At 43.5% G+C, this 19,419-nt stretch overlaps 1 protein-coding gene across 7 annotated transcripts in view; it reads right to left on the bottom strand.

Moving 5' to 3' along the window:
- DGKI (diacylglycerol kinase iota) overlaps positions 1-19,419 on the bottom strand; it is a 312,169-nt gene that overhangs the window by 248,032 nt on the left and 44,718 nt on the right. For 3 of the 7 annotated variants that reach the window (XM_075940067.2, XM_089782073.1, XM_075940109.2), the window contains exon 1: positions 1,261-1,622. The exons of the other annotated variants lie outside the window; for them this stretch is intronic. In XM_075940067.2, the coding sequence (XP_075796182.1) occupies positions 1,261-1,349 (89 nt within the window). In that variant the 5' untranslated portion in view covers positions 1,350-1,622. Of the gene's footprint in view, positions 1-1,260; positions 1,623-19,419 lie in introns of those variants that run through there. 7 annotated transcript variants of the gene reach the window in all.

The raw sequence follows: 19,419 nt of genomic DNA, 5'->3' as shown, positions 1-19,419 counted from the left end.
ATGAAAAGCCCACTGAAGTGCAAAAAAAGGCTTTGTGCTGACTTCAGTGAGCTTTGGTCAGACCCTAAAAGGGATAATAGAAGCCAGATTAAAGATGGACCTGAGGCCCAGGAATGTCAAGCTGATGAACCAAGTATTTGCCCCTTGCCTGGCAGGGAGAGGGATGCTGGAGAGTCAAAACTTTTAGGATATATCTACACTACAGAGGAAGATAGAAGCTGCCGCTATTGATCTTCCAGGGTTTAAATTAGCGGTCTAGTTAAGACAGTTAATTCAAAGTGAGTCTATGTCTATACTGGGGGGGGGGGTTGTGGGGAACACATCTGCTCTTCCACTTTTTTTTTTTTTTTTTTTTGGCAGAAGAGCAGACACACTCTTTTGGAAGCCCTGTCTTCCTCCTTTCATGAGAAAGACGGGCTCTTCTGAAAGAGGAGGTTTTTCCGAAATTTGTCCCAGTGTAGACAGTCGATGCCGGTAACCCTGCTTTCACAAGGAGTAAGGGTAGTTGAAGGAAAAGTGTTCTTCCTTCAACTTCCTGCCGTGTGGACAGCACCAAAAGTTGAGTTAAGTTACTTTGACTTCAGCTACGTCTCTTAATTCAACATTGTCCCACAGTGAAGACATACCCTTAGATCAGAACATTTAGCTTGGAGGGGAAATGCATTCATTTCTCCTCAGCCAGGACGGAGTCCAGAATTAGGCCTCAAAAGCCCCGGCTAGCAAAGACGGAGGGATGATTTAATCTAGACAGGTGGGGATGAGAGATAACTCCAAAATTTGGAGACAGAGATGAGGAACCTTCCGGGGATAAACAGTTACAATTTCTCAGAAGTGACTACAAGCAGTTTCTTAGCACACAGCAGAAGCATCGCATGATTTTAGCTAAGGACTGCAAAAACAATTAGCATTTCCAGGTGTGTATTCTGTGCAATCCCTTCTGACCCAGTCTGAGATCTCAAGTAATTTTCTACAGCGGTAGGTATTTACACAGTAATGCTGTAAGCTGATATTGCCTAGTCTAGACAACTAATTGTGCCAAACACACACACGTCTAAAGGTAAGTGAGCCAGTACAATACAATATAGAGTGTCACATGCACTATAGGTAGAGGTCTTCATGGAAGTAATGCGTTATTAGGAGGAGGAGGAGAGAGAGTGAACTTGGTGTATGTGAAACTCTTGGGGACAGCAGCCAAGCAGAACTGGCCACCATGTCAGTAACAAAGCTAAGAGGTAGCAGGTCCTGCAAACACACACTTACCAGCTATCCAGGGAGCCTGACACAGACAATTTACACTTGCTCTGCTTCCTGCTGCTTTTACAAAAGAAATCCATGCACCCTGCACTCATAGCTTCCAGGAAAAGTCAAGAACAGAAATCCAGTGCCTAAAATGTCCAAGCTACATGGAAAGGAGATTTGAGCTCAGTCTTCAGGGAAATCCTTTGCAAATCCACCAATCAACTCCTTCCCTTCATCCCCCCCACCTAGATAAACAAATCAAACTGAAACAGAGACACCTAAAAAGGGAGGTTTGGGAAAAACAAAAAACAAAAGAATCCAAGTCCAATCTTTTAACGCGAATGGTTCTCACAAACTGATCAGCATGAAGCAGGAGTCTGTTTAAATGATGCATGGCTAGAAGACAAGCATGTATGCATATACACACACCTACGTCAAACTCTTTTCTGGCAAGTGAATTAAGTAGCAGATGGTGTCAGAACCTGAGCTGCTGTCTAGAGCAGAGTTCACACAGTCCTCCACTTGCTATGGCTTGAATAAAACAAAGCAATAAACAAACATAATCAGCTTTATCCTGGACAAGGACAGGAGGCTCCAATACCCCCCTTTTATTTTCTTGCCTTTCCCACCTCTAACTCCCATAAATGCAAAATCCTGTCTTTTGAATGAGACAGGAAAGGACAGAAGCGAATGCCAAAGTGCAATGTACCCTCCCTTTAGGAGTACAGATACCTGAGGTTTATGCAAAGAAATAAGATCTTCATTTTACCAACAAAAATAATAAGATCTCGGCCTGGCAAAATCAGAGGAAGAAAGTGAGAGAAAGAATGAGAACACCTGGCTGAAGTATTGTCAAAACACAAGGGGGAAAACACCTCTTATTTAGGACTGTCTAAATAATAAAGACAAATGAGGCAGTTGGAAGGGAAGTAAAATTGGAGAGAGTCACAATGACATTCTGAAGTTTTTTTATAAATAAGTATTGTTGGTAATAAATAATTGAGGTTTCAGACTAAGCAAGAGTCCTTTATTTTCGATCTCCTGAACCCCACCTCCTTCAGTCCCTCTGAGCACCTGCCTTACATAGCTTCCCGTGTGTTATCATTAGCTTCTTGGTTAATTGATAGTTGAGCTGGTCCCTCTCATGCTAAGAAAAGAACTATGAGGTACTTAAACATGAGCTGACTATAAATAAACACATAACGCAACCAACATTTGCCAATATTAGATGAAAGTTTCCCCTGGGTCCTAACGCTAGCTAGTGTCTGAAAACCACAGACTGGAGAGAACATGGTATTAATGCTTTCAGATAATTCTGCAGGCTTGAGGGAGAAGAGTGCTGTCAAATGTTATGGAATCCTAAAACCATCCGCACTATAAACCTTTCAGGTTAGTTTGCAAAGCACATTAAAAAGCTTAGCAGAGATGGTGAAGCTCAAATATTCAGCAGCTCAGTTGACACATGAGCCCAAAATCTCAGAGGCAATCACAAAGGTGATGTGGGTTGCATGTTAATAACTGGGTGCAAGAGACTCTAAGATTGTTTAACTCCATGGCTGGCATTATGCACAAACTGCCCTGGGGCTATGATTCTGCAAGCCCTGCCACCACCTAAAAGCTATATTAGCATTAGTCTAGTTCATGCCCTGTTAAAGTGCCCCCACATATAAAAACAACAGTTCCCAAGAACTACCATACCAGTGTGGCTCCCATCTAGCTACTCATCTAGAACAGGTGTACAGATAGTTCGGAATGGCTACCTAGTTCGAACTATCTAGCCCGTGCCGCGTGTAGCCGCGCGGCACGGGGTTCGCACTAGCCGGCTTTTAAAAATGGCGGCGCCGGCTTTATGCTAATGAAATTCAAATCCCGGGCTTCATTAGCAAGTTCGGTATGCATACATTACCCCGCTAGTTCGAACTAGCGGGGTAGTGTAGACATACCCTAAGAGAGTGTCCACACTGCCATGGACGCTTTTGCACAAAAGCACATCTCTTGCACAAAAGCACAAGGCAGTGTGGATGTGCTCTTGAGCAAGACCTCTAGCACAAGAACTCTTGCGCAAAACAGTTCTTGCTCAAGAAACCAGCAGTGTAGACGTAGCCTAACATAGGCCTTTTCTACGTGGAGATTTGCCCCAACTTCCGCCATCACTACCTACAGGGCTGCACCAGTGTAAAGACGTGATGTAGAAAGGTAAACTGCAATCTGCATCAGTGACACTGAATCCATAATAAGCAGGTGTGAGCTCCCTCTATGCAAATTGTGATCTGCTTTGGCTGGTCTAGGGGTTATCGTATTGCACTTACTTTGGCAACTGGCTACCAATGTACATGGAGCAAATCCATGTGGTAGAAAGGGATGTAGACATGCCTCAATCACCTTCCTGACATAAAATCCATGCTGATGAAAAAGAGCAGAGAACAGCTGGAAATTAACAACTGTTTGGAAATCCTTGAACTAAAAGTGAATGCTCCTTACCCGGAAGTCTACACAGCCAATGGGTCACAAAGTCAAGAAAATGGCCAGACTATTACTCCTAAATGCAGTGAAGGAAGGAAAACCTAAAGCATTTGAGCAAAGCAAAAATCTGTCTTCCTTCCTCTGTCCATTGAGTCTGGCTTTGAAAAGCTTGGCCACTCCTCCAGATCTATGGATTATTTCAGTATTTGCAGATTTAGTTATTCCCAGACCAAAAAAAAACCCTATAGTAAAATGTTATTTAGGTTGAGAGTACATATTGGTAGGGGTAAAAAACAGATTTAAAAAATCAATTTTCCAGGAATGTTTTAATTATCCCAAAATGCAACAAAGTCAGAGTTAAGGCTCCACTTAAAAGAAATCCAAATCTATTGAAGTATGAGAATAGACAGTTAACACACCCAAACAACCATAACATTGTCCTAAAGAGAAATCATACAATAACCATACAACTAGAGACACACTAATAAATGAAAAAAGAGGTCACATGAGCATGACAACTGGGCCCAGTAATCCACCATCTGATCCCTCTCCCGCACACAAACAGAGAAACTGTTGCTTGCAAATTAGATGTGGAATAAGGATGGTGATGGCTGAGCTACCTTTGATATCCCGGTGATCTAGGACTCTCGGCATGGCACAGCTGAATACTTGCCTCACCACAGCTGTGCACTACATGAGTTTATTTTTTAAAGCCAAAATAGTTCAAACTTAAAATCTGGATGTCAACAGACTGCAAAACCCAGTGATGACTGAGCCTGGTGATACTCCGAATAAAAAGAATTCTCAACCAAAATGCTGTTTCCATCATTTCACACTGACTCAACAAACATTCTAGGCTTCAGAGTGGCAGAGTGACAATCCTGAAACCTTCTGTGGATTAAGGTTTCTCCCTATTTTTCCCCCTTGTGGTGTTGCTACAAGTAGTAACTAGTTGAGTTACTTCTGATGTCATAACAACTCTACATAAGAGTAATCTGGGCTATTAACCTGACCTTGTACATAGCCTACATAATCATAGCAATTTGAAATAATAATAGTTAATGACAATTTCTATAAATATAGAACCTAATTTCTAGAAATATAGCTTATGCACAAGATTTCAATCAATTTAACTTATTTAGAACACTTGAAGTTCATATTATTCCATTATTAAGATAATCTGGGACAAAGAAAAAAAATCGCATACTTAAAGGACCCATTTTTAAATTAATTTGAACTTGAATTAAGAGATTTACTAGTAAATTAATTTTGTGTTTAAAGACTATATACTGTAATTTGGCTTTATGCTATATTCTTCATATATAACAATAAAGTCAATCATAGAATCATAGGACTGGAAGGGACCTTGAGAGGTCATCGAGTCCAGTCCCCTGTCCTCATGGCAGGACCCAGTACTGTCTAGACCATCCTTGATTGACATTTATCTAACCTACTCTTAAATATCTCCACAGATGGAGATTCCACAACCTCCCTGGGCAATTTATTCCAGTGTTTAACCACCCTGACAGTTAGGAACTTTTTCCTAACGTCCAGCCTAAACCTCCCTTGCTGCGGTTTATGCCCATTGCTTCTTGTTCCATCCTCAGAAGCCAGGAAGAACAAGTTTTCTCCTTCCTCTTTGTGACACCCTTTTAGATACCTGAAAACTGCTATCATGTCCCCTCTGAATCTTTTCTTTTCCAAACTAAACAAGCCCAATTCTTTCAGTCTTTCTTCATAGGTCATGTTCTCTAGACCTTTAATCATTCTTGTTGCTCTTCTCTCGACCTTCTCCAATTTCTCCATATCTTTCTTGAAATGTGCCCAGAACTGGACACAATACTCCAACTGAGGCCTAATCACAGTGCAGAGTAGACTGGAAGAATGACTTCTCATGTCTTGCTCACAACACACCTGTTAATATATCCTAGAATCATGTTTGCTTTTTTTGCAGCACCGTCAGACTGTTGACTCATATTTAGTTTGTGGTCCACTATAACCATTAGATCCCTTTCTGCCGTACTCATTCCTAGACAGCCGCTTCCCATTCTGTATGTGTGAAACTGATTGTTCCTTCCTAAGTGGAGTACTTTGCATTTTTCCTTATTAAACTTCATCCTGTTTACCTCAGACCATTTCTCCAATTCGTTTTGAATTATGACCCTGTCCTCCAAAGCATTTGCAACCCCTCCCAGCTTGGTATCATCTGCAAACTTAATAAGCGTACTCTCTATGCCAATATCTAAATAGTTGATGAAAATATTGAAAGAACCGGTCCCAAAACAGACCCCTGCAGAACCCCACTTGTTATACTTTTCCAGCAGGATTGTGTACCATTAATAATTACTCTCTGAGAATGGTTATCCAGCCAGTTATGCACCCACCTTATAGTAGCCCCATCTAAGTTGTATTTGCCTAGTTTATTGATAAGAATATCATGAGAGACCATATCAAATGCCATACTAAAATCTAGGTATACTACGTCCACCACCTCTCTCCTATCCACAAGACTCATTATCCTATCAAAGAAAGCTATCAATTTGGTTTGATATGATTTGTTCTTTACAAATCCATGCTGGCTGTTTCCTCTCACCTTATTATCTTCCAAGTGTTTGCAGATGATTTCCTTAATTACTTGCTCCATTATCTTTCCTGGCACAGAAGTTAAACTGCCTGGTCTGTAGTTTCCTGGGTTGTTCTTATTTCCCTTTTTATAGATGGGCACTATATTTGCCCTGTTCCAGTTTTCTGGAATCTCTCCTGTCTTCCATGATTTTCCAAAGATGATAGCTAGAGGCTCAGATACCTCGTCTATCAGCTCCTTGAGTATTCTAGGATGTATTTCATCAGGCCCTGGTGACTTGCAGACATCTCACTTTCCTAAATGATTTTTAACTTGCTCTTTTTTTATTTTATCTTCTAAACCTACCCCCTTCCTACTAGCATTCACTATGTTAGGCATTCCTTCATCAGACTTCTTGGTGAAGACCGAAACAAAGAAGTCATTAAGCTTCTCTGCCATTTCCAAGTTTCCTGTTACTATTTCTCCCTCCTCACTGAGAAAAGGGCCTATCCTGTCCTTGGTTTTCCTCTTGCTTCTAATATATTAATAGAATGTTGTCTCATTTCCCTTATTCCTGTAGCTAGTTTGAGCTCGTTTTGTGCCTTTGCCTTTCTAATCTTGCCCCTTCATTCCTGTATTGTTTGCCTATATTCATCCTTTGTAATTTGTCCTAGTTTCCATTTTTAGATTACTCCTTTTTATTTTTAGATCATGCAAGATCTCCTGGTTAAGCCAAGATGGTGTTTTGCCATATTTTCTTTCTTTCCTATGCAGTGGAATAGCTTGCTTTTGGGCCCTTAATAATGCCCCTTTGAAAAACTGCCAACTCTCTTCAGTTGTTTTTTCCCTCAGTCTTGCCTCCCATGGGACCTCACTTACCAGCTCTCTGAGCTTACCAAAATCTGCCTTCCTGAAATCCATTCTCTAATTTGCTGTTCTCCCTTCTACCATTCCTTAGAATCACAAACTCTATGATTTCATGATCATTTTCACCCAAGCTGCCTTCCACTTTCAAATTCACAACCAATTCCTCCCTATTTGTTAAAATCAAAACTTGAATAGCTTCCCCCCAGTAGCTTTTTCAACCTTCTAAAATTAAACGTTTTCTTCAATGTTGTCCAAGAACTTATTGGACAGTCTGTGCCCTGCAGTGTTAGTTTCCCAACATATATCTGGATAGTTGAAGTCCCTCATCACCACCAAATCCTGCACTTGGGATGATTTTGTTAGTTGTTTAAAAAAAGCCTCATCCACCTCTTCCGCCTGGGTAGGTAGCCTGTAGAAGACCCATACCATGACATCAGCCTTGTTTTTTAACCCTTTTAGCCTAAACCAGAGACTCTCAACACGTCCATCTCCAATGTCCATCTCCACCTCAGTCCAAGTGTGTACATTTTAATATACAGGCAGTCCCCGGGTTACGTACAAGATAGGGACTGTAGGTTTGTTCTTAAGTTGAATCTGTATGTAAGTCGGAACTGGTGTCCAGATTCAGCCGCTGCTGAAACTGACCGCCAGTTCTGACTTACATACAGATTCAACTTAAGAACCCCAAGTCCCCAAGTCAGCTGCTGCTGAAACTGATCAGCGGCTGATTCCAGGAAGCCCGGGGCAGAGCAACTGTGCCTCGGGCTTCCTGTAGTCAGCGCTGGTCAGTTTCAACAGCGGCTGACTTGGGGACGCCTGGGGCAGAGCAGCTGGGGTGCTGCTGGGTTGCTCCAGTAGCGCCGCTCCTCAGCGCTACTGGACCAACCCAGCAGTACCCCAGCTGCTCTGCCCCAGGCTGGGGTGCTGCCGGGTTGGTCCAGTAGTGCCCAGAGCGGCGCTGCGGGACCAACCGGCAGCGCCCCAGCTGCTCTGCCCCAGGGTCCACAACAAAAGCCTGGTCTGCTGGGGGGGGGGAGGCACACTAGCTGCGCCCCCCCCCCCCCCAGCAGACCAGGGACACGGGGAGCAAAGCCGCAGCGGCGGGGTGCCGCGCCTCTGAGGCTTTGCTCTGGTGCGGGACCCGCCGCGGCTGCGGCTTTGCTCCCGGTGCCCCTGGTCTGCTGGGGACCGTCTCCAGCAGACCAGGGGCACCGCGAGCAGCTTTTCTCGCCCCGGAGATCGAGGTGGCGGACCGCTGCCTGTGAGCTCCGGGGCGAGAAAGCCCCGTTTGTAAGTGCGGATCCGACATAAGTCGGATCCGCGTAAGTCGGGGACTGCCTGTATAAGGCAACACCTCCTCCCTTTTTTCCCCACCTGTCCTTTCTGAGTAAGCTGTACCCTTCTCTACCAATATTCCAATCAGGTGTTTTATCCCACCAAGTCTCTGTGATGCCAACAACGTCATAGTTGTATTTATTTATTAGCACTTCCCGTTATTCCTGCTTATTACCCATATTTCTTGCATTTGTATATAGGCATCTAATATACTGATTTGATCTTGCCTCCCAGTTCTGCCGTGTCCCTCCTTTCTCTCTGCTATTATAGCTCAAACTCCCTCCCATTTCTGACCCATCTTCCAAGTCTCCATGTTCTTCACTTACCCGTGGGCTTTGGTCACCTGTCCCCATCAAACCTAGTTTAAAGCCCTCCTCACGAGGTTAGCCATTCTGTATCCAAATATGGTCTTCCCCTTTCTGGAAAGGTGAACACCATCCCTGCTTAGCAGTCCTTCCTGGAATAGCATCTCATGATTGAGGAAGCTAAAGCCCTCCTAGCGACACCATCTTCGCAGCCAGGCATTCACCTCCAGGATGCCCCTGTCTCTGCCTTGGCCCCCACCTTTGACAGGAAGGATTGAAGAGAATACCACCTGCACTCCAAACTCCTTCACCCATACTCCCATACTTTGAATTGCTTCTTCAAAGTGCAAAACTGAGTTTAATCTCATCTATGGCATAAATGGAATATATGAACTCATTGTATAAAGCTAAAAACCTGTTCCTGCTTGTGCTAAAACAATAGAAGTTTTCTTCTCACAGTAGCTGTATCCTGGTACAAAGGAGAAACACGCATACACGGTCTCTATTGGGCCACTTTTGCTTCTGTTCTTTCTTGGTGTTATCTTCTTTATTCTGCCATTTTAGCCTGCAAGAATATGGTTGTATGGAAATAAACAATGTGTCCTAATTTCCACTAGAATATGCAAAAAGAGACAGTCTGGCGTTCTATGGCATTCATGCCATTTGATTTACTTGGGAAAAGCCATTATTTAGTAACACAGCTGAGGTCTCAGAGTAGCTAGTCAGATTACATAGTGGGAAGAAGGGAGAGGAAAGAATCTAACACCAGCTCCATTGTAGTCATGTGACAGACAATGGGGACTTGGCAGGAAGGACAGTATAGATTGAACCTCTGTAGTCCAACACCTTTAGGAACCGACAGGTACCAAACCAGAAAATTTGCCAAACCACAGGAGATCAGTCTTGTAGCGAGTGGGTCTCTTTTTCTTTTGCTGAGGTGAAAAAATGGAACAATGCTGCTTAATAATATATGACTGTACTGATACACCCTATATAAGCCTGTGCCTAGCCAAAGCTTTTCAGCTCTCTTCATAGCAAGTGCTAATGTTGTTACACAGTGTTACTGTATTGGCACAAGAAAATAAATAGATAAAGCATAAAAGCCATGATTTTGTTTAGCAGCGTTGCCAACAGTTCCACTTCTTGTTGGGCTCTAAGACCTTTAAGAGATAAATTAGAGCTAAATAACAGAACAGAACACAACAGAACATAGAGAGCCAGGACTGACAGCTATAAACAAACTTTATTGGACAGTGGGAAACTTGGAAACACACACAATAAATGGACATTCAGGTAACTAAAATCATGCCAGACCACGGATGTTGGTGGACCAGAGAATGCCAGATTACAGAGGTTCAACCTGTACAAAGACACAAACATTAAAAAAAAACATAACCGTAGGCATCTGCATGAGCTGGAAATCTCTTAATAAGAAATTCTTAGCCTAACCCCACCAAAAAAGCCACATAAATGAGAAAAAGAAAAAAATTGCTTTTATACAATCACAAACAACCAGTGCTGGATGCAGGCATTGAACACAGACAAAGAAGAGAGTGGGACTGGTCAAACAGCTTGTTCTCTCACCAGCTGAAACACATCCCCAAAAAAATGGAAGCTTGAAATATTTAATGTCTAAAACAAACAGGAAAAAAATCCCAAACAAGAGCTAGACTGGCAATGCCAGCAATTAATGAAATAAAGGCTTTACATGCAGCCACACTAATACCCACCCGGGTAAGTAAAGCCTATTAGAGATGAGAAGGCGCAGGTTCATTTTACAGGAACAGGGAACCATGGATCACGCTGAGAATTACTGACCTTCATTGTCTTTGCTTTCACACAATGTGATTTAAAAATCCAGACAAGGCTGGGCACAGATAACAAGGATCAGAGATTAGCTTCAATATATTATTTTGAATTTTTATAAGAGAACAAATGAGCCATTTTATTACTCTTGATTTAGTTTAATAGACATTATATATATATATATATATATATATATATATATATATATATATATAAAACGGGGGAAATGGGCTCCTTATTTGAGTTCAGGGTGTCCACAGCTAAGTTTTTTTTCTACTGCTGGTGCACATTCATACATGCACAGAGCACATAAACAAAAAATTGGTTTCGCACATGGATGGAAAAAAGCCACCCATGGATAGAAACGATCAGAGGGAACATTGATGGAGAGAACTTTCCCCGACTTTTTTTTTTTTTTTTTAGCAAACCATTTATTGTTTTCCTACCATCCTTCCAGAAAGCTTTCTTGCCCAGTGTATTCCAGCTGAGCTATTTTATTTTATCCCTGTTGGCCCCCTATTTCAAAATGTTGGCCTATATACTCTAGGATAATGGCACAGAGAAACTTCTACATAAGGCAAACAGGTGTGTTCTTGCAGGCAGGACTGTCGGGGGTGGGGGGGAAGGACAGTTCAGCTCCCTTTTTTCACTATATGAGAGGCAAATCCACTTCATGTTGGATTTTCCACAGCACATGAGCAATGACCCATGGCTACATCCTCCTCAGTAGTCACTTAACGTATCGACATAGAGCATAGGGAAAACAGCTTACAACATGTAGATCCAAAACATAAACTACCAAAAGATCTGGCAATTTAATGGAACAGTGGCCCAAAGGTCAACTAACCAGAAGGAACTGCTCCATTGAGAAAGTCTGACTTATTCCCTCCAGCAGAGAGCAGCAGTTTGATAGGCTTGCAAGACCAAAGAGGTCTTCAGTTGTGACTTCAGCTGTGTCAATGTAACTAGTGCAGCATCAAAATTCTGCATGAGTGGGGGACCAGATGTAAGACAAGACCATTTCATGTCATGCAAAATGTGTCATGGGCTACTTTCCAGTGAAAACAGAATTTCAGCATTGAACACTCTATATAAAAGAAACAGGCCGAGAAATGTAACGGTAAGTCAGAAAAGGTTTTTCAGATGAGATGGAAAATCGGGGAGGTAGAGCAATACACACAAGGCTGTTCAGTATGATGAGAGCTGCAGAAGAAGTGGCTGTGGCACAAGAAGCCAGGCTCACTGACAGCAATTCCGGTCCCCAGTCAGAACGGTCAGTCGGCTCCCACACATGCATAAGTCAGGTTATCATGGACAGTTTGCCTGACATTTGAATGGTGCTGCACCTGTGCTGGCAAGCTTCCAGTTGTGCTCCTGGGCATGCTCTTCTGGCATTGCCAGGGCTTCCACACGCTCTCCCAGCTGCCTTCACTGCCACTGGTACCCCCTCTCATGCGCTTAGAAGCCCTGTAGCTGGCCATGGTGATTTAAAAGGGCCGGAGGCTACTGGCCACCACTACCATGACAGCAGTGGGGGGCCCAGGCCCTTTTAAATTGTCTGGACACCTGGGCAATTGCCCTCTACTCCCCTCCCCTAGAAGCTGTTGAGTCCAGAAGAGAAGCCAGTAGTACTGCAAAACAAGCAGAACAGTAGTATGTAGAGAGAATGAGTCTCCTGGATAGACACTAAAGCAGGGATCAAGGGCGGGGGGGGAGGGGAGTCTGGCTTAGTCAATGAGTAGCATCATTGTTAGTTTTTATAGATGTCATTCCAATGACATAAATAGGAGCAACTCATACCTTGTGCCAGCCTGAAGACTCAGGCAGCCTTGCATGGGCTTCACATTCTGTTGGTTCTACCGCGAGGTCTAGAAATGTAAGGTATGTCTACACTGCAGCCCGGAGGGAGAGCCTCCTAGTGCATGTGGGCAGACTGATGCTAGTGGGAGCCAAGCTAGCATGCTAGAACTAGTGTGTATGTTGTGACCCTAGCAGAGACTCAGGCTAGCCACCCAACACAGACCCAGGGAATCAGGTAGGCATGAGAATCCAAGCTGGTGCTTGAGCCTTAATGTCCGCATTGCTAGTTTTAATGGGCTAGCTAGAGCCACGTTAGTACAAATCTCTTTACCTGGGCTGGGAGAGAGACTCATGGCTGCAGGGTAGATGTACCCTAACAAGGCCTGATTTTCAGAGGTGTTGCATACCTGCTGCTTTCTCTAGCATCAGCTGCAGTTGAGGGAGCTCAGTACACCTAAAAATCAGACTCAACCCTTCATCCCCTCTCATATAATTATATAATATAAATTCTGCAGAAACGGAGCCACCAGAAAAGGTCTAGAACTGTATATTACCACCTATTAGCTCACTCCAACCCTGGGCTACAGTAAGCTCATGTAGTTGGAGGTGAGTTTAAAACAGGATTCAGAAATGAATGGGGAATCAGAGGAATTGTCTGATGATGAAAACAATGTTTAAGGTGCTTCTGTGTGAAACAGCAGAAGAGCACTTAGCCAGAAGTGCATTCCTAAAGCAGGCACGTCAGCTCCTCTAGGCACATTACCTTCCCAGGCAGAACACAGCAAGGGACAAAGGCCTGAACCTCCTCATGCTGGAAATCGTGAGTCACATTCCTAGGGTGCATTCACTAGTTCTCTCAAACTCTCACAGGGTGTGAGATTTGCGATGGCAATTGGGACATTTCTAGGAATGGGCAAATAATGCGGATAAAGACTTTGCCTATGAAAAACAAACTACTGTCTTTTCCAGAACTTTTACTGGATTCAGGAAGATCTAACCTCACATTTCTAACCCCTACCTCCTAGGTGGCTTCCAACAAGAAGCATTAAGCATAGCTCCCTGTTGAGCCATCTGTGATGACCATGGCAGAATGAGGATACATCTATGGGAGGAATGCCACATATGCTCCCTGGTTAGTCCTATATCTTCCAGTACCCCATGCTATGGCATCCATTCTGTGAAGCACTCAATCTGTATAGATCATATGCAGCTCTTGAGTATTGTGCTGGCTTGTACCTTTAGACTAAAATCAGCAAGGTAGGATCTGCATAAACAGTTCCATAATTTGTACTTTGTGAAGCCTTGTATACACAGATGGGTCCGTGTGAATAATGATAATAAAATAGGAATTAAAGTGTGCAGCTCCAAGATTTCTGTAACACACATGTGGGGGCAGGGAGATGCTAGAGGAGGTTTTACCAGCTGCTTGGAGTGGGAACATACTATAGCTGCAGAGTTTTTGTTTCTTTGGGGAAGGGAAATCATTCCCCAAGCTGCCCATTTGGTTGGAGACAGCATTCATTACAGATTCAGTGAAAAAAAAATATGCTTGAGGTGTGACCTGATAGGAACATAACTGTGTCGCTTTCACCAGCTGTAAAATAAATAATATGATCCAACTCCCTTGGCCTTGATCCCCTTTTGCCTTCCTCTGCTATTTCCCCACACTCTGCTTTCCTCCTCTACATTGGAGTTCACTCAGGCTCTTGGTGGGCTCTCTCCAGTTAACCTTTTACCATTTTTCTACCTTATAAGTGCATCTTTCCTTCTACAGGAGAGATCCACTTCCTGGACACCACAGTACAAATCAACAATGGAAAATTAGACACCACTCTCTACAGAAAACCCACCAACTCATACAGTTACCTACATGCTTCCAGCTCCCATCCAGAATACACCACACGATCCATCGTCTATAGCCAAGCCCTTCGATACAACCGCATATGCTCTAATCCCACTGACAGAGACCAGAAGCTTCAGGATCTCTACCAAGCATTTATAAACCTCAACTACCCACCCGGAGAAATAAAAAAGCAAATTGAAAGAGCCAGACGAATACCTAGAAACCATCTACTTCAAGACAGACCCAAGAAAACCAACAATAGAACACCACTTGTCATCACCTACAACCCCCAACTTAAACCTGTCCAACACATTATCAATAAACTACAGCCTATACTGGAACAGGATACCATACTCCAAGAGGCTCTGGGAGACAGACCCATAGTCTCCTATAGACAACCACCTAACCTCAAGATGATTCTTACCAACAACCACAGGACATACCACACTAATACCAACCCTGGTACCTTCCCTTGCAACAAACCCCGTTTCCAGCTTTGTCCACATATTCATTCTGCTGATGCCATTATTGGACCTAACCAAGTGAGTTATAAGATCAAGAACACATATTCCTGCGCATCCAGAAATATAATCTATGCTATCATGTGCCGAAAGTGTCCGTCTGCTATGTACATTGGACAAACATCTCAGACACTTCGCCAAAGGGTTAATGCCCACAAAACAGATATCAGACAAGATCACGAAGAAAAAACAGTTTCTTGCCATTTTACCAGAAAGGACACTCTCTCAATGACTTAACCACCTGCATTCTGCTACAAAGACCTTTTATATCTGCACTTGAAAGGGAATCCTCTAAACTATCATTCATGTTAAAATTCGACACTCTCCGGGAAGGAATGAACAAATACTCAAACTATCTTACCCATTACCAAGATAGCTTCCCCAATTATCACCTCTAATACCATTAGCTCACAGACATTCCACTCTCCCCACCTCTAATATCATCAATTCACAGACACTTACCTTCCTTCCTTCCCCCTCCCCCCCCCCCGCATCCCCCTCCTGTTCTGAAATGTGATTTGTCCTTTTCATATGTGTTCATTTTTTTTAATTGTATCCTTTGGTATATATGGTTGTGACTATTTTCTTCCACGATTTGATCTGAGGAAGTGGGTCTGGCCCACGAAAGCTCATCATCTAATAAACCATCTTGTTAGTCTTTAAAGTGCTACATTGTCCTGCATTTTGCTTCAGCTACCCCAGACTAACACGGCTACATTTCTATCACTCTTTCCTTCTATGAGCTGTATTCTCTTATTTCTTCAAGTCATGTTTACTTGTCTGATTCTTCCATCCACCTTCCATTTTTCACCTTGAGTTTCTCTCCATCACTCTCCTCTTCTCCTCCTCTCCCTGTTCCTGCCTTCAAATTGGATATTTTTACACATTTTTTTTCCTTTTTTTCCTGTTACTTCAATTTTCTCTCTTTTTTGCTAAACTCTTTCCTCTTACTTTTCCCCAATCTCTCCCACTTCCATGCTCTCTTTCCCTCGCATCTCCACACCTTTTCTTCACTAATCTTTTGATCCCTCCCCTATTCTCTCTCCCTTCTCCATTTCCCCAGCCCAGCTCCTCCCTCCCCCTTTCCTCCTATCCTATTCCTTGCATTTCCCCTCAGGTGTCTCTCTTCCCCAATTTTACAGCCTACTGCATTTTTTTCTTCTATTCCAGGGCTGCTCCATCATTTTTGACTCAGGCCTTCATCTTAGCATTAACTTGAAGTCATTCTCCCCCCCCCCCTTTTTTTTCCATGTATGATAGCATGACCTGGTGATTTGCCCTTTCCCACCCTTTCCTTATAACTACAGAATCATTAGCAGTCTCACCACATACCTTTACAAAGTTTGATTCTCCTCCCCCAGTTGAGTATCCTCTGATTTATTCTATTTAGGTTCTTCGGCTGCATCCCTCAAAATTTCATCTCGTCTCTCCAGCCTCAAACTCCCACCTGCACTTCCACACATTTCTCTATCTTGTGCATTTTTACTGTTCCCATTTCCTCCTCATCTCATCCCCTTCACTTCTCGGTATCACCTGATTTCCCCCTTTCTCTTTTCACCCCAGTTAATCTATATGTTAACAAGTGCCTCCTTGTCAGCAGTCTGAACATCTGGGCTTTTCAGATCAGGAATAAACATCTAGATCATAGAGGGTCCCCTGAAACACACATCCTTATGTTACACTCCACACATGCCTAAGGCTAGTCTTGTACACAGTCTTCTCTTGCCATCCTCCATCTTCGGCTTTTAAACCATGATTAAACATAGCTAAATCTTAACCCTATTTAGCTGATGTAGATGAGGTCCCTGAGGCATATGTTCCATTGTGTGCTTAGACAGACAGACAAACTCATTCATTCACTCTGCATAGCAATCACGCATCCAGGTGGTTGACATCTTACTATTAACATCACAGATGGCCTCATCACAAATCACTCTGCATTTGCTATAGCAGTTTGACAAGATCTCTCAGGACTCTTGCCTTAACCTAGCCTGGTACACATACACAAGAGCTGCCAGGAAATGTTCCCCACCGCCCCCATATGCTGCTCTATTCTCACTTGAAAGCCACACCAATAACCTGGTGTTGAAGGAGGAAATATTATTCTTTCACAAACAGAGAAATTATATTTGCTAGACAGACGGGGATGATTATAATGATTTGTTTAAAATGTACAGTGTGAGAAAGTGAGTTCAACAAACAAAATCCAATTAAGGAAATCACTCAATCAACCTCCCTGAGGCCAGGGATTGGCAAAGGAGCCATTCAACAGGCCCTTCATTATAGTGACTCTATCTACACTGTATGAACCTCATTATTTTCCATGTTGCACTGATTTCATCAAGAGCTCTACTTAACCTCCTTCATCCTTTGCTCACCTTCAGAAGCTAATGACTAAGTACTCTGGCTTTTATAATTTGTTTTTTTAAGTATTAGTTTGGAGCTGAAAGGACACAGAGTTCACAAAGTGAGAATTCAGATTGTGGAGCTATAAGATTTTGAGTAGGGTAAAAGTTTTCTGTTAGATTTCCTCTCCCATAATGCACAATGGCTGAGGACTCCCCTGATGGTAACCTCTCTGCTCCAAAATGAGAGACCATGATGTAACTGGGGAGACAGTAGTTTGAATAGGCACAGAAGAGAATTGGGGAATGAAGCATGCAACCAATTCCCATGAGGTGCTGCACCAGGATTTCCAAATAATTTGTTTTTTGTTTTCAGCCAAAATATTTTATTATTTGAATTTCCCCTTTAACAGTCAAGTTTTTCTCACAGAGAGAGAGAGATTTTACCAGCTCTAGTATTGCATTAGATGGCTATGGCAGCAGAGAGCAGCAATGGTGACTGCTTTCCTGTTAGGCGTGTATGCTACAAGGTTTTGCAGATAAAGAAGGGGGAGATAGGAGGGAGAAGAGCACCCGGTCAGACAGGAACTAAAAGGGTGATTGTTTGAAAACCAAACACCATGTCAGCAGAGGACTTTCTGCTTCCGAACACACGGTGTTGATAATCTAGGTGGGAGCATTCAGTCGCTTTACATCACAGCTTCCTCCTCATGCACCCAGTTTTCAACAGTGGCCTTGTCCCCGATCATTACACATACAGAGAGCACTTTTAATGGTATCAGGACGGGGGAAATGACGAGGTTTCAGAATGAGAAGTCTAAAAGGGCAAGCAAAAAATCAAAACCAAATGCACCCAAAATGTCAGAGAGAGGTGAAAGAATGGATTTGCAATGACCTAGAGATTTTTACAGGAAACAGGACTTTCCCCTCTGGTAGCCAGAGATAAAGTCCAGCCTTATTTAGGCCACCACAAGTAAAAATTGTTTGGATTGGTCTGAAGATAGTCCTTACAAGAGAATAGATCCAAATTATAGCTGAATAGTCCACTTGGAAGAGAGCCCTAGAGCTGAAATAGCAAAGGAAGTTTCAAGTCGGGAATAAGATGACTCAGTATAGCTGTCTGGGAGCGTATGCATCATATAGCAATGCCCCTCTCTCCTCCCACCATGTCTGCACACACACCCACACATGTGCACTGATTAGAATTTGAGGGGGGGTTAAGATTTTTGTTTAGAAAAAAAACCCAACTAGTAACCCATTTGCCCTACGGAACAAAAACCTGAACAGAATGATCCCGTGCTGGAACAATGAAGTAATAGGGTGAGATGACAGGGGACCCAAACCCTGTGTCCCTAAGGAAGAGGGCAAGTGGCTGTTCTGGACTCAGGTAGCTGCACTCTGGCACACATGCCAAGCATGCCTGGCTTGGCAGAGGAGCTCAAAGGAGAGCAGGCCTGGAAGGGAGCAGACCTGTGCTTGAGGAACACCACGGGAGCCCTGCAGCCTGGCAATTCTGACAAGCCTGCCAAGGAGGGACTGGGGATAGTTTTTGAAGGTCAGACATTTTGTTTAGTGTTCAGTTCTTTAATTTCCCCTCAAGGCCAAAGGGGGGCTCTGAGAGGAAATGTCCCAGAAAGAGCAGCTGCATCACACTCCAAGATGTGGGCCTTAGCTGCCCACGATTGGTCTCTAGATCAGAGCCCGCAGGAGAGGCCAGTTCTGGGCTCCCCTATCAACCCTTAAAGAAAGAACAATGACAGAGATCTATCCCTCTGCAGGGAACCTAGCTGGGGAAGGCCTTGAATGCACCAGAGTACATAAGAACGGCCATACTGGGTCAGACCAAAGGTCCATCTAGCCCAGTATCCTGTCTGCCAACAGTAGCCAATGCCAGATTCCCCAGAGAGAGGGAACACAACAGGTAATCCTCATGTGATCCCTTTCCTGTCTCCCATTTCCAGACAAAACCATACAGACAGCAAGCCCCTGGAGCCCTTGCAGGCATCTGAAGACTTCCCCATTATTAGACTTCCTTTCATGTAGTACCTCAAAAGGGGCGGACAGGAAGACATAACCTGGCCACAAGGCTGAATCATGGAACATCTGGATCACCATAAGATCTGGGCCCCTGCAAACAGGGGCACCAGGAAGACAAGGACCTGCCTTACCCTGCCTGAGCACTGGGTGACGACTGTGGCAAGTGATCCCCTTCACAAGGGAGGACATAGTAAGGTTGAGTTCATGTTGTACCTAGCACTGTGGTGGTGTATTCTGGTAAACCAAGAAAGAGTTATCCAGATTTTCCCAATACACATGTTTTTGTATATTAGCA

The sequence above is a fragment of the Pelodiscus sinensis genome, chromosome 1 (genome assembly GCF_052426305.1).
Source record: "Pelodiscus sinensis isolate ZL-2025 chromosome 1, ASM5242630v1, whole genome shotgun sequence".
NCBI lineage: Eukaryota > Metazoa > Chordata > Testudines > Trionychidae > Pelodiscus > Pelodiscus sinensis.
Note: the sequence above shows the minus strand (reverse complement) of the source record. Positions and strands in the feature narration are given on the sequence as shown.